The sequence below is a fragment of the Anolis sagrei genome, chromosome 2 (genome assembly GCF_037176765.1).
Source record: "Anolis sagrei isolate rAnoSag1 chromosome 2, rAnoSag1.mat, whole genome shotgun sequence".
Lineage (NCBI taxonomy): Eukaryota > Metazoa > Chordata > Lepidosauria > Squamata > Dactyloidae > Anolis > Anolis sagrei.
Window position 1 is genome coordinate 19,209,530 of NC_090022.1, and position 27,839 is coordinate 19,237,368.

The window sequence follows — 27,839 nt, forward strand, 5'->3', positions numbered from 1 at the left end:
GAAATCCAAAACACCCGGAGAGCTGAAGTTTGCCCATGCCTGTTATAGAGGTAGCAAATGATGACATGATAGAAGCAGGCTTTCAAGTAGACAAATTCGTTTCCCTTCAAAAACTATAAAAAAATCAATGGTACTTCCATACTAAGCAAATATAGCACTATGATTTCAGTTTAACCACTCTGCTTCTAACATCTGCAGTCCTGAGATGTGCAACACTGTAGATGGAGCCTTGTTGTTGTTGTTTTTCATTCGTTCAGTTGTTTCCGACTTTTCATGACCTCATGGACCAGCCCACGCCAGAGCTCCCTGTCAGCCGTCACCACCCCCAGCTCCTTCAAGGTCAAGCCAGTCACTTCAAGGATGCCATCCATCCATCTTGCCCTTGGTCGGCTCCTCTTCCTTTTACCTTCCATTTTCCCCAGCATCATTGTCTTCTCTAGGCTTTCCTGTCTTCTCATTATGTGGCCAAAGTACTTCAACTTTGTCTCTAGTATCCTTTCCTCCAATGAGCAGTCGGGCTTTATTTCCTGAAGTATGGACTGGTTGGATTTTCTCGCAGTCCAAGGCACTCTCAGAACTTTCCTCCAACACCACAGTTCAAAAGCATCTCTCTTCCTTTGCTCAGCCTTCCCTAAGGTCCAGCTCTCACATCCGTAGGTGACTATGGGAATACCATTGCTTTGACTACGCGGATCTTTGTTGCCAGTGTGATGTCTCCACTCTTCACTATTTTATCAAGATGGGCATTGCTCTCCGCCCAACAAGTAAGCATCTCCTGATTTCCTGGCTGCAGTCTGCATCTGCAGTAATCTTTGCACCTAGAAATACAAAGTCTGTCACGGCCTCCACGTTGTCTCCCTCTATTTCCCGGTTGTCAATCATTCTTGTTGCCATAATCTTGTTTTTTTTTATGTTTAGCTGCAACCCAGCTTTTGAGCTTTCTTCTTTAACCTTGATTAGAAGGCTCCTCAGCTCCTCCTTGCTTTCGGCCATCAAAGTAGTGTCATCTGCATATTTAAGATTGTTAATGTTTCTTCCAGCAATTTTCACCCCAGCCTTGCATTTGTCAATCCCCGCACATCGCATGATGGGGCCTTAGCCTGTAAGAATACAGTTCAGGGCTGATTTGCTCTAGAATGCATTGAGTTCAATAGTGGATTCAAATTCCATTAAAACATTAGGGAGAAATTCCTGATGGCAAGACTTGTTCAACAGTGGAAAACTGCTTTGGAGTATGGTAGAGTCTCCTTCACAGAACGTTTTAAAACAGAGGCTGTATGGCCATCTTTCAGTAGTGTTTTGATTGTGTGTTATTGAATGGCAGAACAGGGTTAAACTAGATGGCCCTTGGAGTGTCTTCCAACTTTTTTCAGCCAGAAAGCTCTAGTGCTCCATCAAAGTACAAATTCCACGATTTCACGGGCTGTGCCTATTTTATCCTTTCATCCCTCCCTTACAACTTTCATCATTAATATTTTTTATTTTCAGTTTACATATTCATAAAACACAATGAAACAAATCTATATAGATATATGTATACATGTATACAGTATAGATGTATACAGTGTAGATGTATGTATACATGTATACAGTGAAGAGTAGAGACATCACACTGCCAACGAAGATCTGCATAGTCAATGCAATACTATTTCCCATAGTAACCTATGGATGTGAGAGCTGAACCATAAGGAAGCCTAAGCAAAGGAAGATAGATACTTTTGAACTGTGGTGTTGGAGGAAAATTCCAAGAGTGCCTTGGACCGTGAGAAGATCCAACCAGTCCATACTCCAGGAAACAAAGCCTGACTGCTCATTGGAGGGAAGGATAGTAGAGGCAAAAATGAAGTACTTTGGCCATATCATGAGAAAACGGGAAAGCTTAGAGAAGACAATAATGCTGGGAAAAATGGAAGGAAAAAGAAGGAAGGGCTGACCAAGGGCAAGATGGATGGATGTTATCCTCAAAGTGACTGGCTTGATTCTGAAGGAGCTGGGGGTGGTGACGGCCAACAGGGAGCTCTGGCGTGGGGTGGTCCATGAGGTCATGAAGAATCGGAAGTGATTGAATGAATAAACAATAATAACAACAACATGTATACATGAACCAATACAATAATACCTAAGATTTATACAAAATTCCTATTTGGTTATACCCTCATCTCCTCCCATACCTCCCATTTTGGTGACTTCTCATTAGGTCATCTGCAAATGCTCTCAGTTTGAACGTTTTATTCTTAATTTTTGGCCTTTTGATTTTTTCCTCCTCTCTTATCTTTTTAAACAACACTTCAAATGCCAAGATGTATAATAATGGAGACAGTGGGCATCCTTGCCTTCTGTCCTTTTATATTATACATTCTTTAGACAATTTTCCATTCACTAAAATTTTGGAGATATGTGTTTGGTAAATTGCTCTAATCCATCTTGTTATGTTAGTTCGAAATTCCATTTTTCCAGAATTGGAGATAAGAACTCCCAGTTGAAATTATCAAATGCTTTTTTTTGCATCTATGAACACTAGGGCTTCTTTTCTTTCATTATGTTTATCCAAGTGTTCAGTCATGTCTAAAACCACTCTCAGATTGTCCTGAATATGTCTTTTAGGAAAAAAAAGCCTGCCTGATTTTCTTGTATGAATGTGTCTAGTATTTTTTTAAGTCTTTCTGCTAGAATTGTTGTGACAATTTCATAATCATCATTTAATAATTATATTGGTCTTTAGTTACTTGGATCCATCAATTCTTGTCCTTCTTTTGGTATAAGTGTAACTATGGCCATTTACCATGTATTTGAAATTTATCTGCTTCTAGAATTGAATTGAATAACTCTTGCATAGGTCTTATTAGTTAATTTTCAAATTTCTTATAATAAATCACTGAGAATCCATCTGGTCCTGGGGATTTATTTGCTTTTGCTTTTTTCTTCAATTATGATTGGTTATTTATATCTTCTCTTTGTTCATTTGTCAATTTTGGAAGTTGATTCTCCATTAAATGATTGTTAATATATTCATGTTAAATCTGGTTTCTCTTATACAATGTTGTATAGAATTTGTGGAAGATCTTCAGTATTGTTTCATTATCTGTAACTAAGTTCTCTTTGTTCTTTATTGCTGTAAGTTATTTATTTTTCTTCTCTTTTCCTAGTTTATATGCTAACCATTTGCCAGTTTGGTTAGCTGATTCAAAAGTTCTCAAATTCATTTTCTCTAGGTTCTTATTGACTTCTGATGATGTGAACTGAAATTTTTTTGTTTTTTAAAATTCTTTTTTCATTCTTCTTGCTTTTGTATCTCTTATAAATCAGATATTGTTCTTTTTTTCTTTTTTATTTCTGTTTTCTGTTGAATAAAGAAGCCCTACAACTTTCTTATCTTTTGCCAAGATTTCACGTACTTCGGCGTTTCCGTTCTGAGCAAGTCCCCGTGAGGAGATAGTTCACCTCCGATAGAGTAGCATCAATCTTGATCTTGACTTCCCTCTCCAGATGTTCATCTTTTGCTGCAGCATCAGTAAAACTATAGATTTTGGAACTGGAGAAAGTGGAAAGATGGTTAGGATGGAGATTACAATAGGGTGTCATGCCTTGCAAGGAGGAGAAAAAGGAAAATAAGTGTTGTTATGGGTTGTGGGGGTGGAGTAATGAGGTTGCATTTAGATTTTAATATATTTCTCAGTACTCCAAAGCTCCACCAAAAACAATAGCAAAAGATAGTAAGAATAGTAGAATCATAGAGTTGGAAATGACCTTGTGGGCCATTCAGTCCAACCCCCTGTCAAGAAGCAGGAATATCAAATTCAGAGCACCCCTGATGGCCATCCAGCCTCTGTTTAAAAACCTCGAAAGAAGGAGTCTCCACCATGCACCTCCTCCAGGCTTTGAAGCTGCAAGGCCATTCAATGCTAATCAAGGTGGCCAATTGCAACATTCATACTTGCCTCAAACAGACAAGAGTTCTTTCTTTCACCCTGGACATTCCACAGATATATAAACCTCACTTGTCTAGTTTCCAACAGACCATCTGAGGATGCCTGCCATAGATGTGGGTGAAACATTGGGAGAGAATGCTTCTGGAACATGACCATACAGCTAGTAAAACTCACAGCAACCCAGTGATTCTGGCCATGAAAGCCTTGGACAACACTTTTTTTCGTTTATAGCCTGATTTAACTTGACTCATATCCCATCTCAGATGATCGTAGGGAATTACAAAGTGCATTACCTTGGCAAACTCTCGTCCAAAGCCAACTTCAAACCACTTAATGACATTTCTGGGCAGTCACCACCAGCAGCAGCCACAGTGAGACTGGATATATAGTTTTTTATCTCACTCACATTATGGGTTTTAAAGGCGGGACCGTAATCTATAAGAAAGAGAATCACAACCAACGTGAATTAGAGTTACAGATAGAACAGGTTCTGTATCTACCTAGTTTGGGCCTGGAGGAAGTAAATAACCACAATTCAACCAAGGACCCATCTGCACTGCCATATAATCCAGTTTCAGAATGCAGGTTGATTATGGGCAGTCAACCCTGTAGCCAAGGGGGGATAACCCCCAATTTTAATGGCTAATCAAATCCCCAGAATAATTCTATGAGAAGCATAATTAGAGTTCCTCCAGAATGACAAACACTATCTGAACCAAATTTTGATAAATTATTCTCGCTATAATTAATTACCTACCTGTGCACAGGTTGATTCAAGGACAACTTGTTCTCAAAGATGGGCTTATGGCACTATTTAGGGAAAAGCTTGCACATTTTAAATTCAAAAGTACTTCGAAGGTAGGTTCCCCCCCCCCCCCCCAAATGGTTTTGAATAAACGGAGGCTTCGAAGTACAGAGGTATTAAATTGTGCTTAGAAATTAGAACCTGTTAAGTGGCATGTTGCAACAAAAGGCTTTGGTGCACCTGCCCGGTGCTCCACATCATTTTTGGGTAAGTAGTCTATTTTGATTTGGGCTGCACTAATCTGAAGGATTAGATACATAGTTGGAATGCACTCCTGTGGACCAGGGGTATCAGACTCATTTTTGTCAAGGGACACATCAGCCTTATGGTTGCCTTCAGAGGGCTGTTGAATCTATGGGTGGAGAATCCATAGATACAGAGGGTCAACTAGAATTTTGTACATATTAGTTTTTACCTAATTTGGCTCTTCAGATGTTATTAAACAACAACTCCCATCACTTTTGATTATCTGCCATGAGGTCTGGTGATAATAGATATCTCAACCCAACAGTGCTTGTGGCTCTTATTTACTTAGGCAATCCCTCATTGTCCGAGGAAGATGGACTGGTAGTGGGTCTGTAGGTGACTGTGGAGCCCTATTCTTGATCTGCATCTTCTCCCACAGTGAGGGCATCTGGTTGGGGTTGGCTTGAGATGCCTTCCTCTTAGAATATTTTTTTCCTTCGCCCTCCATTCGTGCCTTTTCAAATTCTACAGCACTGCTGGTCACAGCTGACCTCCAACTGGAGCGCTCAAGGGCCAGGGCTTCCCAGTTCTGTGTCTATGCCAGAGTTTTTAAGGTTGGCTTTGAGCCCACCTTTAAATCTCTTTTCCTGTCCTCCAACATGCCATTTTCCATTCTTGAGTTAGGAGTAGAGCAACTGCTTTGGGAGACAGTGGTCGGGCATCTAGAAAACATGGCCAGTCCAGCAGAGTTGATGGCGGAGGACCATCGCTTCAATGCTGGTGGTCTTTGCTTCTTCCAGAGCATTGACATTTGTCAGCTTGTCTTCCCAAGAGATTTGCAGGATTTTTTGGAGGAAGTGCTGATGGAATCATTCCAGGAGTTACATGTGATGTTTGTAGACAGTCAGGCATGTAGCTGGGGGGGGGGGGGGGGGAGGGGGCTCGGGGGGCTTCAGCCCCCCCCGAAATTCTCATGGTGGTCCGCGAGAAGGCCTTACTGGTGCATTATTTAAACTGTTATGTTTATTAATATCATGATTTGATCACAATTCTCAATATATCCCATATGTATGGGGGTATTGGGGTAATGATACAAAAGGTTTGCTAGGCTAGACCCTCTTTCACTCAGACTCAGCCCCCCCCCGAAACTCAGCCCCCCCCGAAACCCCCCCTGAAAATTTTTTAGCCCCCCCCCCCCCGAAACGAAATCCTGGCTACGGCCCTGTAGACAGTCCACGTTTCACAGACGTATAGCAGGGTTGGGAGGACAATAGCTTTATAAACAAGCACCTTGGTCTCCCTATGGATGTCCCAGTTCTCAAACACTCTCTGCTTCATTTGGAAAAATTCTGCACTCACAGAGCTCAGGCGGTGTTGTATTTCAGTGTCAATGTTGACTTTTGTGGAGAGATGGCTGCCAAGGTAGTGGATATGGTCAACATTTTCGAATGTTACACCAATAAGCTGTATTTCTGGCATTGCAGATGGGTTGGCTGGTGACTGATGGAAGAGCACTTTGGTTTTCTTGATGTTCAATGACAGGCCGAGCTTCTTGTATGCTTCTGTGAAGGTGTTTAGAGTGGCTTGTAGGTCTTCCTCTGAATGTGCACAGGCGACCTTCATATCCACAAGCCTTGTATCTACATTCCAATCTCAGAACAAACTGCAGCCTTCTGGATGTTACTGTATCACAACTCCCATCAGCTCTAGTCATGACGTCTAATGATGTGGAATACAGGAGTTGTAGTCAAGCATCTGGAGGGTCACATAAAATGGCATGGCAGGCCAGATTCAGCTTGCGAGTTTAGAGTTTGATACATGTGTGCTAAATTTAACATGTGCAGTTTGATAAACATGTTAACTACTATGGTTCAGTGCTATGGAATCATGGGAGCTGTAGTTTGCTGAAGCACCTGCACCCTTTGGCAGAGAAAGTTAAAGACTTTCTAAAATTACAATTGCCATTATTCCATAGCACTGGAAATGCTGAAAAAGTCTTAGGAGTGTTTTGGAGACAATATCAAAGAAGATTGTATTGTATTTTATTATCTTCATTCTGAAATCACAAGTATATTCTTCTAAAGGCATGGAAGAACACAGCCCAAAAAACTGGGGAATGCAGCAATTTGGAAGCAAAATCAATTGGATTATGTGCAATCACTGAATGCAATATCAGATTGTTCTAACCTGGATCATTGAAGGGCACCACAATGTAGTTGAAGGGTGCGTTTGGCAAGGTGGAAAATTTCTGGATAAGTTCGATGCTTTTTTCTTTGACCTGGGCGATATCGTCAGTCATGCTGTTGCTGGTGTCTATCACAAAGGCGAGAGAGTAGCCTTCTAGGTTGAAAAACTTCCGGAAGATGTTTTCGTCCACCATGGAGAGGAGGCTGGCATCTGAAAAAAGGCAAAAATCAGATTTGCATCCATGCCACTTTACCTAGAGATTGGAAATTAACTACATTTTCTATACTTTCTTACTACTTCATCACACTAGAGAATTTTTTTTTGTCGTGTCAGGAGCGACATGAGAAACTGCAAGTCGCTTCTGGTGTGAGAGAATTGGCCGTCTGAAAGGACGTTGTCCAGGGGACGCCTGGATGATTTGATGTTTTTATCATCCTTGTGGGAGGCTTCTCTCATGTCCCAATATGAGGAGATGGAGCTGATAGAGGGAGCTCATCCGCCTCTCCCCAGATTCGAACCTGCGACCTGTCGGTCTTCAGTCCTGCCGGCACAGGGGTTTAACCCACTGTGCCACCGGGGGCTCCTACACTAGAGAATGAATCCTTTTTAAATCTGGTTTCTGCCTCCTGCAGAATTCTGGGGTTTGTAGTTTAGTGAGGCTGTTTAAAGGCTCCTCCCTAAACTACAAACCCCATAATTCTGCAGGAGGCAGCAACTAGATTTAAAGTGGATTCATTATCTATTGTGATGAGTGAATGAGGCCTATAAAGCCCTAAACGGTTCCGATCCGGCTTACCTCTCCGAATGTATCTCTCTTTATGAACCATCTCGCAGATACGTTTGGCAGGGACGAGAGGCAGAGCCTTCTCAGTGGTGGCCCCTAGGCTATGAAATGCCCTTCCCAGGGATATAAGATTGGCTCCCTCCCTTCTAACATTCTGCAAAAAGGTTAAGACCTGGCTCTTCAAGCAAGCTTTTACTACTGGAGCATAATTAGACAAAAACGAATATATGGAATGACCAACAATGCAATTGGACAATGATTTTAGTAAGGAGACATCGAGGATTTTGTTTTTACAGGCCGTATTGTTTTTTATATCACATTTTAAATGTTTTAATTGTTTTTATAATTGTTTTAACTGTATTTTTTATAATTGTTATGGCATCGAATCGCTGCTGACTGTGAACCGCCTTGAGTCACCTCTGGCTGAGAAAGGCAGTATACAAATGTGGTAAATAAATAAAATAAAATAATTAACAGTTACGTTTCAAAGGAATATGGAGTACATATATTTCATTTTTCTTATTGTTTCCATAATGCCTTTATTTTTAAAAAATATTTCTCAAAATTAATGACAAAATAGCAACTACTGTAAAAGTCACTTAATATAACATCGTTTATACAGGTAGTTGAGTTAAAACATTTATTTATTATTTATTTCAGAGTTTTATATACCGACCTTCTCACCTCTTTTGAGGGACTCAGACCGGTTTCCAACCATAAAAACACATATGATCGGTAAAAACATCATAGTTCATATTACAATAACACATTAAAACAACAAATATATCCAAAACTACAGTGGTCAGTCGTCATACTAAAAAACAATTATACTTCATCTTCCATCCATGTCTTAGGGTGTTGTCTCACTCATGAAAAGCCTTGTCTCCATAACCACGTCTTCACCTGTTTCCTAAAAGTCAGGATATAAGGGGCGGTTCTGATCTCCGGTGGGAGAGAGTTCCAGAGTCGAGGGGCCACCACCGAGAAGGCCCTGTCCCTCGTCCCCACCAGACGCGCTTGTGAGGCCGGTGGGACTGAGAGCAGGGCCTCTCCAGACGATCTTAATAATCTTGATGGTTCATAGGGGAGAATATGTTCGGAGAGGTAAACAGGGCCGGAGTCGTTTAGGGCTTTAAAGATTAACACCAGCACTTTGAATTGTGCTCGGAAGCCCACTTACAAATGACTCAGAGGACCACGTCATACAGATGAGACCCCCACCCTATTTGTTCAATTTCGATAAAACGGCAGGTGTGTAGGGCATCTTATAGTGCACTGCACTTCCTCCCTCTTTCCCTTATCTCATTGGGGAAATGGGACAAGGTGTGTTGGCTCCCTGTTCCCATCAGATGGGGGAAAGAGTGCGTTGCTGCATTGCCCTTTCCCCTTTCCCCCATCAGATGGGAAAAATAGGTGAAAAATGCGAGTAGCTTCCTCAGAGCTGCCAAAAAAATACTTACCAAAGTGTTGAGGCCAAGGAAGCGTCTTGCAACGCTTTCTCACCACTCCGAGGATCAATGGGGTGAGCGTCATGTGATGGTGTTTGGCGGGCCCCGTCCCCAAAGCATTGTAAAGGGCAGCCCCATGTGATGAGATGGATAGTTAAGACAACAGGAAGCAAGAAAAATCTACCTCTTGGAAGGGAATTTCACTCCTGGAAGGCAAATAGCCTGGCTCTGGTCCAGGCTATTTGACTAACCGTATCTCCTCCTATAAGCCAACTTGGGAACTGGGGTCAGCGGAGGAGGCCCTGCTCTCAGTCCCACCCCTATCTTAAGTATGGTTGGTGGGAATGAGAGAGCCTTCTCTGTGATTGCCCCCCCCCCCAACCTCTAGAACTTCCTCCCTAAAGAAATAAAGATGGCCCCTCCTTCCTCCGCTTCAAAAAACAACTGAAGACTCACTTTTGCTCACTAGCATATGGAGAGGAGAAGGATTAGATAATGTGAGATCACTATTTATTTATTTACTGTATTTGTATACCGCCTTTCTCAGCCAATTGGCGACTCAAGGCAGTTTCCAACAAATCAGAATACATAAAACATAATAGATAAAAAACATAAAACAGTATAAGATATCACAAAAGCAATAAAAGCAACATCATCAGCGTCTCATTATTCTCAAGCATTGTCCAATTCCATTGTCAGGTCATTCGATTTCCTATATTAGCTACTCTGTATTTGTAAACGCTTGCTCAAATAGCCATGTTTTAACTTGCCTCCAAAATGTCAAGAGGAAGGGAGCAGATCTGATCTCCCTAGGGAGGGCGTTCCATAGCCGAGGGGCCACCACTGAGAAGGTCCTGTCTCTCGTCCCCGCCAAACGTGCTTGTGACGAAGGCAGGACCGAGAGCAGGGTCTCCCTAGATGATCTTAAAGTCCTCAGTAGTTCGTAAGGGGAGATACTACTGGACCTCTGGTTGAGAACTATTATTGTATGTGGGTTCTGTTAGTCCATGTTGGCCCAGAAGTCATCACCAGCCACATATTCAATCCATATGACTTTGTGAACTTTGGTTGGCTTTTGTAAACCAATGTAGATGTTTTATTTAAATTTTATATCACTATAATCCCTCATTGTCCGAGGAAGATGGACTGGTAGTGGGTCTGTAGGTGACTGTGGAGCCCTATTCTTGATCTGCATCTTCTCCCACTATATCACTATATAATTTTGTTTGATTAAATTTTGTTTAATTTATTGATGTTAAGCTTTAATGTTGTTTTCATATTTATTTATTTATTTATTTATTTATTTATTTATTTATTTATTTACTGTATTTGTATACCGCCTTTCTCAGCCCGTAGGTGACTCATGGCGGTTAACAGGGCAAAATTCAGTGCTTACAATGTCATAAATACAATCAAAAACATAACATATAATAAAAACTAAAAAATCAATAAAATATAAATTCATCGTGTCTCCTTGTTAAAAACATTGTCCGGATTGTCTAGTCGTTCCATTTTCCTATGTCAGTTACTCTGCATTTGCAAATGCTTGTTCAAAAAGCCACATTTTGACTTTTTTCCGGAATGTTAAAGGGGAGATGGCCAATCTAATATCTATAAGGGAGGCTGGTTCCACAGCCGAGGGGCCACCACCAAGAAGGCCCTGTCTCTCGTCTCCGCCAAACGTACTTGTAATATATGGGGTAATCCTGTATTATTTTGTTAGGTTATTTTGGATCATTTTGTTTTATTGTGGCATTGAATGTTTGCTCTTTTGTATATTGGAATCTGCCCTGAGTCCCCTTGGGGAGATAGGACAGAATATAAATAAAGTTTTATGATTATATATTATCATGGGGAAAAGGTGTCTCCTCTGAAGCTTTCTCTACCAATCCTTATTTCCACAACAAGCCACATTTTTCCAAATCCAGTTATCACAGGGACAGAAAGTGAAGGGAGATCTTCTCAACAGGGGTGCAGACAGCAAAACAAACATCACAGGGGTGGTAACTCTTCCCTTTGCTATCCAAAGCTAATGCCAGTATATTATTATTATTATTATTATTATTATTATTATTATTATTATTATATTTATACCTTGCTTTACCTCCCCAAAGGGGACTCAAAGCGGCTTGACATAAAAGCATTAGCATGGAATCTAAAATATACAAAAAATACAACAGAATTAAACACAAATATTTAAACAGAAATATATACGTATTGACTGGTCTTACACTTAAAAATGTACTTGTTCCGTTTTAGAAACAAATTCAACTTAAGAACAGAACCTATCTTGTTCGTAACTTGAGGATTGCCTGTAGACTTACCCCCGTCTACAAAGAAGTTCTTTGTGGCTTGAATAGCTAGTTCAGCTGCTTTCTTGTGCAGGTGAAAATGAGGGGAGAGCTTTGGGTCAGAAGTCTCTTTGTTGATGCCCCCAGTGGGATAAACGTCTTGAGTGGCATCATCTTTCCCTCCGTGCCCACATTTGCCTGTAGAAAAAAAAAAGCAGAGACAGGAGAGGAGATCACTGGAAACTTAAGACCTATTTCTACCGGCACAAGATTAGTACACAGCAAACAAGGTCACTCCGCTGGCTGTTGTATTGGATCACATGTCGAACACTTCCCAAGTGTCTAGGATTGTGGGATTTATCGGCGAATAATGCGTGCAGATCCCAGTAGGGTGGCCTTTTGCAGCTGTCAGATGGTAATTTTGTCAGTGCCAATTGTGTTTAAGCGCAGGCCAAGGTCTTTAGGCACTGCACCCAGTGTGCCGATCACCACTGGGACCACCTTGACTGGCTTGTGCCAGTCTTTGCAGTACGATCTTTAAGTCCTTGTATCATGTCAGCTTTTCCAATTGTTTCTCTGCAATCCTGCTGTCATCTGGGATTACAACATCGATGATCCATACTTGGTTTTTTAACACAATTGTGAGGTCAGGAGTCTTGTACTCCAAAACTCTGTCAGTCTGAATTCGGAAGTCTTAGAGTAGTTTGACGTATTCATTTTCTGTAACTTTTTCAGGGTTGTGATCCCATCAGTTCTTTTTCGCAGGCAGATGGTATTTGTGGCACAAGTTCCAATGAATCACCTGAGCAACTGTGTTGTTCCTCTGCTTGTAGTCTGTCTGCGCAATCTTCTTGCAGCAGCTGAGGATGTGATCTATTGTTTCATCTGCTTCCTTGCAGAGTCTACACTTGGGATCTGTCATCAACTTTTCAATTTTGGCTTTGATGGCATTTGTTCTAGTGGCTTGTTCTTGGGCTGCCAGAATCAGGCCCTCCGTCTCCTTTTTCAAAGTTCCACTTGTGAGCCACATTCATGGTTTTTCTTTGTCAATTTTGCTCTCAATTTCCCCAGGAACTAATTACTATTATTACTATCCTCATCCTCATGCTCTACATGGCAAGGAATCCTAGCAAGAGGAGTTGGTCTTACCTTCTGGTTTGGTCTTGCAAGTTCCTGATATCTTGTATCCGCTTACGAGCATGTCCTTCACAAGTATGTTGTCCACACATGTGTACACCCCACTATTAAATGTAGAAGTAGATTAATGAACTGCTTTGGAATGAACACATCCAAATGTAATAGCAACTATACAATCTGTCAACCCAATCTGTCAACTGTCAGCCCAGGTTTATTGGGTGGAGTTTTTTGGCTAAAGTTTGTAGACTGATACATGAATCATAGAATCATAGAATCATAGAGTTGGAAGAGACCTCATGGGCCATCCAGTCCAACCCCCTGCCAAGAAGCAGGAATATTGCATTCAAATCACCCCTGACAAATGGCCATCCAGCCTCTGCTTAAAAGCTTCCAAAGAAGGAGCCTCCACCACACTCCGGGGCAGAGAGTTCCACTGCTGAACGGCTCTCACAGTCAGGAAGTTCTTCCTCATGTTCAGATGGAATCTCCTCTCTTGTAGTTTGAAGCCATTGTTCCGTGTCCTAGTCTCCAAGGAAGCAGAAAACAAGCTTGCTCCCTCCTCCCTGTGGCTTCCTCTCACATATTTATACATGGCTATCATATCTCCTCTCAGCCTTCTCTTCTTCAGGCTAAACATGCCCAGTTCCCTAAGCCGCTCCTCATAGGGCTTGTTCTCCAGACCCTTGATCATTTTAGTCGCCCTCCTCTGGACACATTCCAGAGGAGTAGATAGAGCAGATTCCATATGATACATGAAGAAATTTTTTTACTTTGGGCAGCATAGTCTCTTTGGTCAGCCTTGATATCACCCACAAATACATTCCATTGTCCCTCTCCTTGTGTCTTACCTGATATTTTTGACACAGTCTTTACATGTTGCTATAGAAGGAGGGGCAATGGGTACCGTAACATTACTGTCTTCATTTACTATAAAATACAAGAGAAAGACATGCATTTTAATTGAATCATCCATATATTTAAAATTCAGATACTTTACTTTGATACTTTTCTGTATCCATTTTACAAATTAATGAACTATCCAATGAACAAACATATTATGAAACAGGAGAAAATATTCTCTCCTTTTGTCATCTCTCTGGGTGATTTTTATACACTTCAATTATGCCTTGGCTTATAGCATTCACTTTCCATCTAAGCTAACAGTACAATTCATCCAATGCTACCATCATTTTGGTCACTCTGTTCTGTATTATGGCAGATAATACTGGCATAACTCTTTTAATGAAGACAACGTGTTCCTGGAATTTACTTCTGTAACAGAACATGTGGTACCAGAGGCAGAAATAACATGGAATGAACAGAGATAAGGGTAATATTCCAAATTAAACATGTCCATAGAATCTCACTGGAAGGGCCTAGAGATTTCCAGAAAGAACATTTTAATCAAATCTACAAAAATCAAATCCACAACGTTTTTTTTTTCCTTGTCAGGAGCGACTTGAGAAACTGCAAGTCACTTCTGGTGTGAGAGCATTGGCTGTCTGCAAGGACTTTGTCCAGGGGATGCCCAGATGTTTGATATTTTACCATCTTTGTGGGAGGCTTCTCTCATGTCCCTGTATGAGGAGCTGGAGCTGACAGAGGGAGCTCAACCTGCTCTCCCCAGATTTGAAATGCTGACCTGTCAGTCAGGAGTCCTGTCGGCATAAGGTTTTAACCTATTGTGCCACCAGGGGCTCCTTTCACCCACAACGTGAAAGGGCAACTATTTAGGCATGCTCAGTAACGAATTATGGAGGCAGTTTACTATTTAGCTTGGCTGCTGTATGCAGGCACATAGGGCTATAGCACAATCGGCTCTATTAGGATCCCATTCTTTCCCAGCTCTGGCTTTACTGCACTGATCATACATTGCAGTTCAATTCAGCCATGTGCCTAACTATAGCAGAAAGGATCTCCTTCTCCCCATACAGATGATACCTGGTAAAGTAGTTGGGTGAGTAGTAGGCTGGATCTAGTACCAGAGGCAGAAATAACATGGAAAGAACAGATATGTGTAAGGGTAATATTCCAAGGTATGACCATAGAATCTCACTGGAGGGTCTAGAGATTCCCAGACATTAGTGATGAGGTCCCTGGTCTGAATACCTCCCAACAGTCTCCAAACATGCCAGAAATTATTCAGTCATGTGCTTACAAATAGCAGAAAGGATCTCCTTTTCCACATACAATTGAAACCTTGTAAAGTAGTTGGGGAGTAGAAGGCAGGATCTACAACTGTGGCCAACGTTTTTATAGCAGCCTCTCAAGGATTGTTCTCCTTCCAGGAAACAACTGGTGGGATGTCCACAGAAAAACAAGTAAAACCTATTTGCCATTTTCTATACCCAACGCGACTTACTCAGAAATTCGTAAATGCCATTGTTTCCCATTTCAACCCAATTGGTGTTGCTGTAGAACTTCTGGAGCACATGGAGGGCCTTCCCAGCATTTAGGCGAGCTGACTCCAAGCCTGCTAAGGTCACAGGCTCTACAAGACTCGCTAGCATGGCCTTCCTCAGGGCTTGAAGCTGGGCTATACCTGAGAAGGAAAAGCAGTTTGGATTTTAATACCTTTTGGAGTGAATCTCAATTAATGGCATTGTTGGCCATCCATGAGTCCTGTATCGGAACAGAAGAATTGCTGGCAAATAATGGAAACGTGTCATGTTTTACAGAAGACAATTATTCTATAAAACATGCTCTCTTTGCATGGCTCTCTAGCCTAAGGACCTCATCATGTGAATGAGGTTCTACGGGAAGATTTGCCACCACCCACGGCAAATCAGTGGGGCAGCAGGGCAATCCCAGTCCCCCATCTCACACACAGCTGATACTTCTCCACCTCATGTGGGGAAGCATCATTGCTGCAGCTTGGCCTTGTCACTATACGTTGTGATAGGGCATTAAATTGCCTGATTTTTGGTCCCAAACTATTACACAGTTGCACAGGAAGATGCAAAGATTCCTAGAAGGTCATATTCTCTAGGATTTTGCTATGTCCTCCTGTGCAGTTTTATGATAGCATGCCATAGAAGCATTCAGAAGACTTAGCAAATTCCCAGAGACCATTTCCCATTAGGCACAGGTAAATGAAACCACAAACCTCCTTTGCCTGATTTACCTGCTTGTTGTTAAGGTGGCTGAGAGTGGGATTTACAAAGCCTTTGAGGAAGACAGCACACTTTTAATGAATACAGAACAATTACAGACCTATACCTGTAATTGTAATATGGTAGGACCCCTGTATATATAGGGGATACATTCCTTGCTGGACTGTGATTATCTGAAACTACAGGTACAGCCATAGGGCATTAAATTGTCTAGTTTTTGGTCTCAAACTATCACACTGTTGAATAGGAAGATGCAAAGATTCCTAGAAGAGTATACTCTCTAGGATTTTGTTATGTCCGAATGTATTCTCCCCTATGAACCACCAAGGCAATTAAGATCTTCTGGTGGGGCCCTGCTCTCAGTCCCACCACTTTCGCAATCACGTTTGTTGGGAACGAGAGACAGGGCCTTTTCTGTGGTGGCCCCTCGGCTATGGAACTCTCTCCCGATTGAGATCAGATCTTCCCCCTCCCTCCTGTCCTTCAGGAGGCTGGTGAAGTCCTGGCTATGGAAGGAAGCATTCCCAGAGTAATGGTTGAAACCGGCTACAGAACAAAGTTATCGACCACACATACGGACTGAGTTGGACATGATTTTATCTTGGCAATTTGGCTTATTTGTAATTTTAATCGATATCTATTTTAACTCGTTATTATATGATGTTTTTAGATTGTACTTGTTAGCATTGAATCCTTGCTGTAAGCCAGTCTGAGTCCCTCTACGGAGGTTGAGAAGATTGGGATATAAAAGTTTTAAATAAATAAATAAATTATGTGTTCCTGTGCAGTTACGAGGACTTATTGTGTTGCATTCCAGCCTACACTTTCAATCATAATTTTGGCTCATGTTTTGTGTGGGACTCCCAAAATTTAGATAAGTGACATATTTGAATGATAACTCTATTCTACATGGTAATTCTGTGGTTGGATTGTATATTAGAATTTACCAACACAAAAGGGCAAAAGAGAACAATCCAAAACCCTTTCAAAGCACTTATAGAAACACTGAGGAAATTTGGGCAAAACTCAACAAGAAGATTTTGCTGCCTTCATCTACCTCCCAAGTACTGCTTCTCACTCTATCGCACACACAAACAAAACTCACACAAAATCCCTTCTTACTTTTGGCAATTTCTCCACAGTGGAAGAAGTAACTGCTGTCCTCCCCGTGATCAACCTCCACTTGGTTATTCCCTTTGACAATTTCCTCAAGGGCTTTGTCAAACCGATCAGGAGGCACATCAGCTGGGGACAGAAAAGAGACAAATCCAATTATGATTTTAGCATTATCTCTCTTTCTCTTCAAATAATAAAGCAAAAGTTACCCCTTGACATTAAGTCTATTCGTGTCTGACTTTGCGGGGTGGTGATCATCTCCATTTCCAAGCCAACAAGCCGGTGTTGTCCGTAGACGCCTCCAAGGTCATGTGGCCAGCATGACTGTATGGAGCAACATTACCTTCCTGCAGAAGTGGTACCTATTTATCTACTCACATTTGCATGTTTTTGAATTACTAGGTTGGCAGAAGCTGGGGCTAACAGCGGGAGCTCACTGTGCTCCCCATATTTGAACCACTGACCTTTCAGTCAGCAAGTTCAGCAGCTCAGTGGTTTAACCCACTGTGCCACCATTTGTTTATGTTCTGAACCTCAAGGAGTTTACAATCCCTAGTAAAATAGCAGGGAGACAAGGTGCAATGAGAAGCCATTCACAGTGTCCTGCAATGGGAGGAAAGGAAGGACAATTGGCCCTCCATGTTCACAGAGGTTAGGGGTGCAGGAACCCCATCAAAGTGGGAAAACCACAGATAACTATGGGGATAGAGAAGCTGCCTCCCAAAATCCTTGGAACAGCCAAGATCCCCTGATAAATCGCATCCCCAGCTTGGAACAGCTGAAGTTTTGGATGCTGTTTGTCAGAGAGAGAGGCTATTCTGCCTCGTCCACAGTTGCTGAATGAGGCTGATCACCCCCTATCTCCCCAACATACCATGCAAATGAATTAGATTTCTATCTCAGTGATGAAACATTAAAAGGTTAAGGTAAAGGTTTCCCCTTGACATTAAGTCTAGTCATGTCCGACTCTGGGAGGTGGTGCTCATCTCCATTTCTAAGTCGAAGAACCGGTGTTGTTCATAAACACCTCCAAGGTCATGTGGCCAGCATGACCGCATGGAGTGCCGTTACCTTCCCGCAGAAGTGGTACCTATTGATATACTCACATTGGACAATGCACAATGGAGTAAATGCACAATGGAGGACCTTTTTGCGGCAACACCAGAGGCACTCCAAGTGGCCAGATACTGGTCAAAGGACATTTAACCAACTACCAAATTTGCAAAATCTGTTTTTTTTCTTTTTCTTTTTAATCTGTGTGTTTGTTTTGCTCTGTTAGAATTGTAATACAATGGTTGCTGATGACACGATAAATAAATACTCACATTTTCTTGTTTTAGAACTGCTAGGTTGGCAGAAGCTGGGCCTAACCTGCTCCCTGGATTCGAACCGCTAATCTTTTGGTCAGCAAGTTCAGCAGCTCAGTGGTTTAACCTGCTGCATTAACAGGGGGCCTAAGTATTATTTATTTACTTCATTTATATACTGCTTTTCTCAGCCCTTAGGCGACTCAAAGCGGTCAACATCAGCAAAAATTCAATACTAAACATCATAAAACAATTGGGGGACAGTTAAAACAGTAGCATAATAACAATTAAACACCAATATAACAAATCATTTGCGTCTCATCAGTAGAATCAGAATCCAATCTCATAATCCGTTATTCCGTGTTCCTATATTCAATTACACTGCCTAGTCGAATGCTTGTTCGAACAACCAGGTCTTCAGGATTGGTTAATGTATTACTAAACATTAACCAACCCTTCCCTGCAAAACCTATTTCTTGGAATGCGATCATACAAATGAAGTACCTTTAAACACAATGTAAGAGCATTTCCGCAAGACATTTCAAAACTGTTTAACTCATGCTTTTTAGTGACTGGTGGCTTCCAGGGAACCCCTCCCCATTTTAGACCAGACTGTCAAGAGACTATCCAAAGGAAAACAAGATAAAGATATTAATATGATCTCAGCTAATAGTAAGAGGAATAGGAATAATAATATGATAAATAAAGAATAATAATAAAAAAAAGGAAAGCAAAGGAAAAGAAAGAAGAAAGTAAAGAGAAGAAAAGGAAAAGGAAAAAAGGGAGGAAGAAAAAGGAAAGAGAAAAATAATAATAATAAAAAGAAAACAAGAGGAACACTGAGAAAAGAAAAGAAATAAAGACAAGTTGAGTGATGAGGAGAAGAAGAGAAGATAGAAAGAGAAGAGAAGAAGTAAGGAAGAAAGGATGTAATGGAGAAGGAGAGAGAAGAGATGGGAGGGGAAAAAAGGGAAGGAAAGGAGAAAGAAAGAAAAGTGAAAACACTGATGCCTGCAAACTAGAAAAGAAACAACTCCGAAGAGCTGTTGCAAGAGAAATCTTGAAAGCCACATTAGGGAAGGGGGGAGGTTTTGTTACTGATGTCTCTCCCTTTTTTCTTTCCCCCCCTTTCTTCTTCTTCTCTTTCCTTCCTCTATTTCCTTTCTTTCTTTTTGCTTCGTTTCTTTCCCTCCCTATCGTTCTCTACCACTCCCACCTCTTTTATGTTTTTTCCCCCTTTTCCTTTTTAATCTTCTATTAAACACTTGTAGATAAGACTCGTGATTTTATCTTTGTATACTTAAAAAAATTAATAAAAGTTATTTTCCTTTTAAAGAGACTATCCAAAGTACTGAACTTATCTTGGGCATTGATTTCAGCAGCTTGAACTGGTTTTTTTAAAAAAAAGTTCAGCCAAAACCTAGAGCATATTCTGGGAGTACTTGTGGGGACTTAGGGCCAAATTCCTTGCTGGAGGAACGGCAGAGTATTGGATTCTCTAGTTCAAACCTTGTATTGCTGGGGGATTTGGGAAGCTGCAGTTCAACAAAGCAACATTTCTAAGGGTTGTTGTAGGTTTTTTCGGGCTCTATGGCCATGTTCTACAACAACCCAGTGATTCCGGCCATGAAAGCCTTCGACAATACATTCAACTTTTCTAAGTTTATTCCTGTTAAGTAAGGAAAGACCTTGTATCCCTTCCCCAGCCCCAAAACTACTACCTTCAAAATATGCTTTGAACAATTCAGTTGAGTTCTTATCATCCAGCTCTCCTGAGGCTTTGGGAGATTTTCCAGGAAGGGGAACTATCTCCATGAACCAAGAAACAGCCTTCAGTATCCCTTTTTCGGTGATGTCGGCATCAGTGAAGTCGCCCGGATCAAGGCCTCCTGATTCGTGGTTGGGGTGGAATCCATTCACAGCGCCCATCCAGAGGAGCAAAAGGGTTGCTCTGGCAAACAGCATGGCTTTCCTTGGGACTGCTGCAATGATCAGAAGGTATAGGGTAAACTGTTGTGATGGGATCTGCTTGCCTCCCAAATATATAGCTGAGGCAGAAGTGGGTCACTAGGCTAGCTAGTAAACATGTTGTTACATATTTGACTGGGCAGAGAACTCAGGGCAGCTTGCTTTGCAAACTCTGACCTTGCGTTGAGCAGCAGTATAAGTAGAAAAAAACCCCCCACAGATTGTCTGCCTCATGACACGTGCCAAGATGACTTCTGTACGCTGCTTCCTCTGCACTTTCAGAATGGAGCCCATTAGAGAATGCACAGGGAGTTCCAGCCGGGATCCATGCTGAAGGAGGAGAGGAAGCAGCATATACCGCCACTACGGCAACATGGGAACCGTCCTGTTTTGCTTTAGCATCAATGGGGGGAAGTCAGGCGGCAACCCTTCCCCCCCATGGAATGAGGGGCAAGGCAAGTCATGCAATGTGGGGTATAGAACGTAGGCTTCTGCACACCCTCTCACCAGGAGCCCATGGATCAAATCCATGGGCCTTTGTGATGAGTTCCTGAATGATAGCATAAAATGAGAATACAGCCAATTCTCCATATTTGTAGCTTTCACTCTTGTGGTAAAGATAAAAGTAAAGGTTTTCCCCTGACTAGATGTGTCCAACATGGTGCTCATCTCCATTTCTGAGCCGAAGAGCCAGTGTTGTCCGTAGACACCTTTAAGGTCATGTGGCCGGCATGACTGCATGGAGTGCCATTACCTTCATGCCAGAGTGGTACCTATTGATCTAGTCACATTTGCATGTTTTTGAACTGCTAGGTCGGCAGAAGCTGGGCCTAACAGAAGGAGCTCACCCCGCTTCCTGGATTCAAACCACTGACCTTTTGGTCAGCAAGTTCAGCCGGTTTAACTCGTGGCACTACCAATTTGATTATGTTCATGAAATTGGTTAATATGTTATCTCTAGAAATCTCTAGGTCAGTGGTTCTCAACCTGTGGATCCCCAGATGTTTTGGCTTTCAACTCCCAGAAATCCTAACAGCTGGTAAACCGGCTGGGAATTCTGGGAGTTGTAAGTCAAAATATTTGGGGACTCGCAGGTTGAGAACCACTGCTCTAGGTCCTCTATAGTCAACTTCTGTAACAGTGTTACACTGAAGGACCTAGATTTTCCTAGAGATAATAATAATAATAATAATAATAATAATAATACTTTATTTATACCCCGCCGCCATCTCCCCAAGGGACTTGGGCTGGCTTACATGAGGCGAAGCCCAACAACACATCAGTAAAAACAAAAGAGCAAGAAAATAAAACAGTACAATTAATATAACTTACATATAAACAATAACACTTCTCTGGGGCTTTCTAGATCCTCGAACAGGATTCTATGGCAAACAGAGATTAGAGTAGCAGTGATGGATCTAGATATTTAACTGTCATGGGAGTTGTAGTTTTTAACATTTTAGCCTTCTCTAGCAATGAGTGCTGGTGCTTCATCACACTACAACTCCCAGGAGTCCATAGTATTGAGCCATGCCAGTTAAAGTGGTGTCAAACTGCATTAATTTTACAGTGTAGATGCACTTTTGGTATGTCAGATAGCTTGGACCATTCTAGCTGGAAGAAGAACTATAACATCTCAATGTGGAAACTGTCTAGATTAGATGGTAAACAGTCTTGAGACAATCACTCCTAGGAACTTTTTGTAGCCATTTCAGAAGAAGGTGAAATGTCACCAGTACAACTTTAAACATAACAACTTTATAACTTTAATAATAATAATAACTTTATTTTTATACCCCACCACCATTTCCCCAAGGGGACTCAGGCTTACAAAGGGACAAGCCCGAAAATTACAAAGACACAATTAAAATCAATCAAATAAAATAATAAACAGTCATAAAACAACATCATAAAAATATGGCTAAGATAAAGGGAACATAGCTGAGTTCAGACTCTCTTGAGTGGAAAATTCCTAAAAGGAGCTCATGGAAGGTGCTGAAATCAAATGAACAAGGGCAGGGGAATACTATTGTCAAAAGTGTCAAGATAGCCAATAAGAAGGCTGAAATAAGGTGCAGAATTTAAAGTAGGGACAAGATAGTTTTCTGGTGAACTGCCTAATAAAAGGCACAATGGAATATCCAGGTTTGTAACTCCCTCCTAAAGGAGAACAAGGTGGAAGCCTGTCTGATCTCCCTAGGGAGGGAGTTCCAAAGCCGGGGGGCCACCATCGAGAAGGCCATCTCCCACCATGTCAGGCTACACAGAAGCCACTGAAGTACACATGAAGCATGTGGATAATCTCAACAGAAAGGAAGAAGCCATGAAAATGAACAAAATCTGGCCACCAGTATTAAAAAAAACTCTAAAATCATAACAGTAAATAAAGAACAACACTCAAAACCAGAGGAGTTCCAGACAAGAAACAATCAGGCCAACTTATCACCTCCCAACAAAGGATTCCCCCAGGCAGTAAGCAGCCAGATCTTGAAAACTGCTAGGCCATTAAATGCTAATCAAGGTGGCCAATTGCTACATTCACACTTGCCTCAGACAGACAAGAGTTCTTTCCCCCACCCTGGATATTCCAGATATAGGTAAAGGTAAAGGTAAAGGTAGTCCCCTGACATTAAGTCCAATCATGTCTGACTCTGGGGTGTGGTGTTCATCTCCATTTCTAAGCCGAAGAGCCAGCGTTGTCCATAGACATCTCCAAGGTCATGTGGCCGGCATGACTGCATGGAGTGCCATTACCTTCCCGCCGGAGCAGTACCTATTGATCTACTCACATTTGCATGTTTTCGAACTGCTAGGTTGGCAGAAGCTAGGGCTGACAGCGGAAGCTCACGCCGCTCCCCGGAATCGAACCTGCGACCTTTCGATCAACAAGCTCAGCAGCTCAGTGCTTTAACCCACTGCGCCAGATATATAAACCCCATTTTCCTAGTTTCCAGCAGACCTTACAACCATTGAGGATGCCTGCTCTAGATGCAGGCGAAATGTCAGGAGAGAATGCTTCTGGAGCATGACCATACAGCCCGGAAAACACACAACAACCCAGTGATTCCGACCATGAAAGTCTTCGACAATACATCAAATCAATATAAACAGACTAAAACAGTTTAAAACAAGAAAAAGACTCTCTCCACAGGTAACAGAAGAGTTTAACCTTCCACTGCTTGAAGGCCCTGTCTCCTTAACAGTTGACTTTCCCCCTTTCCCACCTTGTTGACACTGTGCTCTGTGTACAGGACTATTTTCCCTCCTGACCCTTGGCTTGTCCAGCTGTGATCTGAGCCAACTCAAACACATCTAGTTCTGAAGAACTCCCCTATCTCCAATGAGACCTTGACACTGGGACATCCCGATTGATTTCGCAGCCTTTGGAACTGATGAATTCAGTGTGAATCTTCAACAGAAGCTGGAAAATCAAACTTTCCTTGAAAGTTGGAGAAAAAAACCGCATGAATATCTCTACAGAGGGAATGAAGCATCATTGATGTGGTTCGTGATGGGGGCTATCCACCATAATCCTGGACGGAATTGGAGGAGGAGCCGACACCTCATGCACTTTCACCAACTCTGATGATATGGCTCCTTTTCTTCTTTTTGTTTGCTGGGAGTGTCTGTTTTTCTGAGGCAAAGGAAAGGAACTGCTGGGAGCAGCAGAAACCCATCACAAACAAGAAAGGCTGGGGAACCACCAGCCCCATCCGTTTCTGCAACATCAGGATATGTTGTAGGATATGTCTCCTGTTCCTCTTCACATGTGCTATGTCTTTCTGTTCCTCTTGGTATCTCCCCTCCCTTGCCAAGACGAAATAGATGGTTAAGTGCACATAGTAAGAGGAAAAGGAGCCAGATCAGTAGAATAAGAGAAGTGGAGAGCGGGCCTAGCTTCTCCTCTTCTTAAGTGCTAAGAGTATCTGTTTCATCAGGGCAATGGAAGGGCAGTACCAGGAGAAACAAAAACATATGGCATGCCTGCTTCCTTGTGCTGGCACGGCAGTGCCAGGAGATTTGAACCTCTTTTTCTTGCACTGCTAGTTTGTATGAATTTATTTAAGCCACGCATTTTGCAATCAGGTAGCTTCCCCAGGTTGCAGTCATAGGGCCAGCAACCTGGCAATCATCGTTAGAGTCTTTAGACCTGCCCTTTTCCCAGGGTTTTGGAGGCAAAGGATGACTTTTGTTCAGTCTCACTGTTTGAAGCCCAACAGCAGGATGTGTGGGTTTCTCTATCCCACCTGCACAAAGGCTTCACTTCTCACAGCTCTGCTGGGGGAACAAAGGAATAGTTCCACAGCTTTTGCTAGGAGAATACAGCCAGCCTTTGCTGGGGCAACAGGACAGTCCTACAGCCTTTGTGGAGAAATCTAAAGGACACCTTTCAGCTTGGCAGATCTATAGAAATCTTGTCTGGTAAGGGACCACTCTGGCTATCCATAAAATAGCTTGGAGCTGGGAGTAGGGGCCTCATGCCAGCAAGGTAAAGAAAGATTGCCCAGGGAGGGGTCAGAAGATTTCCCTAAGGAAGAAAGGAACAGTTTACCACCAGTTGCCTGCCCCTTGTTGGCAGATTGAGAAAGCTACCGGTTTTCCAAGGTTATAAAGCATTTAATTCATTTGTTTGAAGATTTAAGCCCAAATAAAGAACTTTGTTGAATTTATTTTGAGCCTCAATAGAACTTTGTGTTGGGAAATCTAAGGAGCCCTTCAGCTGAGGACCCTGGGATCCCGTTGGGCACGTCCTGTAAACAGACATTATTTCAGGCCCAGCGTGCGACAGCACACTCCTCAATAACCCCCCTTCATCTCCTGGCAATGGGGATGCTGAATTTGGGGTGGTACAAGTTCACTAGTAATCAAAACCATGCATGTAAAACTCATGAAAGTGGAGAGATGGCTGTAGCCTTCTCTGCCAAATTGTGGTGGTGCCTCATCAAACTACAATGGCCAGGGTTTCATAACATTGAGACAAAGTAGTTAAAGTGGCATCAAACTGCATTAAGTCTCTAGCGTAAATGGAGCATAGTGTCTAGATCTAAGGAAGTAATGCTACCCCTCTATTCTGCTTTAGTTAGACCACATCTGGAATATTGTGTCTAATTCTGGGCACCACAATTCAAGAGAGATATTGACAAGCTGGAATGTGTCCAGAGGAGAGCGACTAAAATGATCAAGGGTCTGGAGAACAAGCCCTATGAGGAGCGGCTTAGGGAACTGGGCATGTTTAGCCTGAAGAAGAGAAGGCTGAGAGGAGATATGATAGCCATGTATAAATATGTGAGAGGAAGCCACAGGGAGGAGGGAGCAAGCTTGTTTTCTGCTTCCTTGGAGACTAGGATGCGGAACAATGGCTTCAAACTACAAGAGAGGAGATTCCATCTGAACATTAGGAAGAACTTCCTGATTGTGAGAGCCGTTCAGCAGTGGAACTCTCTGCCCTGGAGTGTGGTGGAGGCTCCTTCTTTGGAAGCTTATAAACAGAGGCTGGATGGCCATCTGTCAGGGGTGATTTGAATGCAATATTCCTGCTTCTTGGCAGGGGGTTGGACTGGATGGCCCATGAGGTCTCTTCCAACTCTTTGATTCTATGATTCTATGACCCCAAGGCCCACATTTCTCTATTTAGCTGTCTTCTCCAGCACCATGTTTGAAATACAGTGGAACCCCAATTTACAAGCATCCCAACTTAAGAGCATTGTGAGTTATGAGCAGTTCCTTGGCCTGGGTTTCGCTTTGACATATGAGGAACATTTTGAGTTATGCACTAGCTTCAGAGGGAGCCCTAGTGCGAGGGTACAGGGCTTTAAGGCTTCAAGGAAGCAGCTTCCATGTCTTGTGCTCTTGTCCGCTTTGGGAGATTGCTGTCCATTTTGCTCTTGTCCACTTTGAGGAGCTTTGGGTTAGTTTATTTTGTGTGGTTTTTATTTCTGGTATGCTTGGCTTCATGAGGAGAGAGAGGGCTGAGAGCAAGAGAGGGAGGAGGGCTGGAATGAGTACTGCATGAAGAAAATGATGCTTCTGCCTCTTCACTTTGTGCTTTGTGCTTCCTCGCCACAACTTTGTGCTTCTACTATTTTAAAGTTGAACTTCCTTTTTCTTGTTTCATGTGAATGTGCAAGCTTTGCCTTGTGTCATTATATTTATACATTATTTGTTGTTTATAAAGTATATTTTCTTATTTAACTCATGTAGCAAAGAAAAATGGTGTGGTTTTTGGAGGGCCAGAACAGATTAATAGCATTCAATGGGAATTTGATTTGAGATAAGAGTGAGTTGGGTTAAGAGCTCTGTCACAGATCAAACTAAACTCTAAACTCAAGGTATTGGTGTATGTTGGTTTTCTCCCCCTTCAACTTTCTTCACATTTCATAAGCATAGTTTTCTCAATAAATTACTGTGAACTCTGTAGTAGGGAAACTACCCAATGACAGTCTTGCCTGGAAAAATGCTATTTCCTGCCCTTGTTCTGGTTTTCCTCCGTCTTCTGGTTCTCTTGTCATAGGAGCCTCATTCTCTGTTCCCATGGGACCTGTTTCTCAGCATTTGAGTGTATTTTGAGTGTGTATTCTTCATTTTTGGCACTATGTTGTCTCTTTGGATCATTACGCTTAGTTTAATCCCAGCCTTTGCCCTCTCAACTGGTTTGTAGCGATTCCAATTCAAACACATCTAGTTCCGAAGAAGAACTCCTATAGCATCAGATAGGCTTTGATTCTGCAACTTAGTGGACTTTGCAACCTGTTGGTATTTTATGAGTCTATTCTCCTATTTTTGCCAATATTCCATTGAAATGGGAGTAAGACGGTTGTTCACTTCAGGCTATTCTGGGTTAGAAAACTGTTTGCACCATTTCATAGGTGAAAACCTAGCAACAAGTGGGGTCAAGTTGTCAGAGACATTGATGAATGAAAAAAAAAAACCTGAGGCTATGAGGGGCTGTAACATTTTACTTTTGCCTGAGACTAATGAGACTGCAAGGACCCACATATCCCAAACACAGCAGATTCTGTGTGATTTTGGAAGCTAAGCAAGGTCAAACCCAGTTGGTTCTTGAATGGGAAGCGATAAAAAAATACGTCATACTGGGGCTATATTTCAGTGGGAGGAAGAGCAACCCACCTCTGAGCCTTCCTTAACTAAGAAAATCCAGTAAAATTCATAGGGTCACCATAAGTTAAGAGTCAGTTTGAAGACACACACAATCCAAGTTAATTCAGTGTGCACTGCTTTTGGATTTTGAACAGATTAACTGCTTTGGACTGGATGATATGAGTCTACACTGTCAATTCAACACAGTTGATCTGCATTATGAAACTGTATTATATGGCAGTGAAGAAGGGGCCTCTGAATAAGTTGAAAATGACGGGAAAGCACACAACGATGACAGTAACAACAATAACCCCATCCTAGAGAGAGCTGTTGTCCTTCATCTGGCCTATCTAGAGCCAATACTTTCATCCTGCAATACCGTACATATGTTTGTGTGCCTTCAAGTCACCTGCTGACTTATAGTGACCCTAAGAATATCATAGGGTCTTAAAGGCATGGAATACTGTAAG

At 42.1% G+C, this 27,839-nt stretch overlaps 1 protein-coding gene across 1 annotated transcript; it reads right to left on the reverse strand.

The window, feature by feature from the left end:
- Positions 1-3,309: 3,309 nt before the first annotated feature.
- On the reverse strand, positions 3,310-20,339 carry LOC132765228 (von Willebrand factor A domain-containing protein 7-like). The gene is made up of 9 exons (XM_060759459.2): positions 20,025-20,339; positions 17,003-17,125; positions 15,130-15,309; positions 13,616-13,694; positions 12,780-12,871; positions 11,664-11,828; positions 7,108-7,317; positions 4,223-4,364; positions 3,310-3,532 (listed from the first exon to the last, which is right to left on the reverse strand). Exons 1-9 carry the CDS (start codon positions 20,266-20,268, stop codon positions 3,388-3,390), a joined length of 1,380 nt encoding a protein of 459 aa, XP_060615442.2. The 5' UTR covers positions 20,269-20,339; the 3' UTR covers positions 3,310-3,387.
- Between the last annotated feature and the right edge of the window lie 7,500 nt (positions 20,340-27,839).

What these genes read in the sequence shown, in the direction of transcription:
- LOC132765228 (XM_060759459.2), bottom strand. Translation starts at nt 20,268, where the DNA reads ATGCTGTTTGCCAGAGCAACCCTTTTGCTCCTCTGGATGGGCGCTGTG. An exon ending in GTTCAAAGCATATTTTGAAG is followed by an intron (nt 17,126 to 20,024) that starts GTAGTAGTTTTG and finishes TTCTGTCCCCAG; the next exon opens with CTGATGTGCCTCCTGATCGG. An exon ending in TGGCATTTACGAATTTCTGA is followed by an intron (nt 13,695 to 15,129) that starts GTAAGTCGCGTT and finishes TGTATTTTATAG; the next exon opens with TAAATGAAGACAGTAATGTT.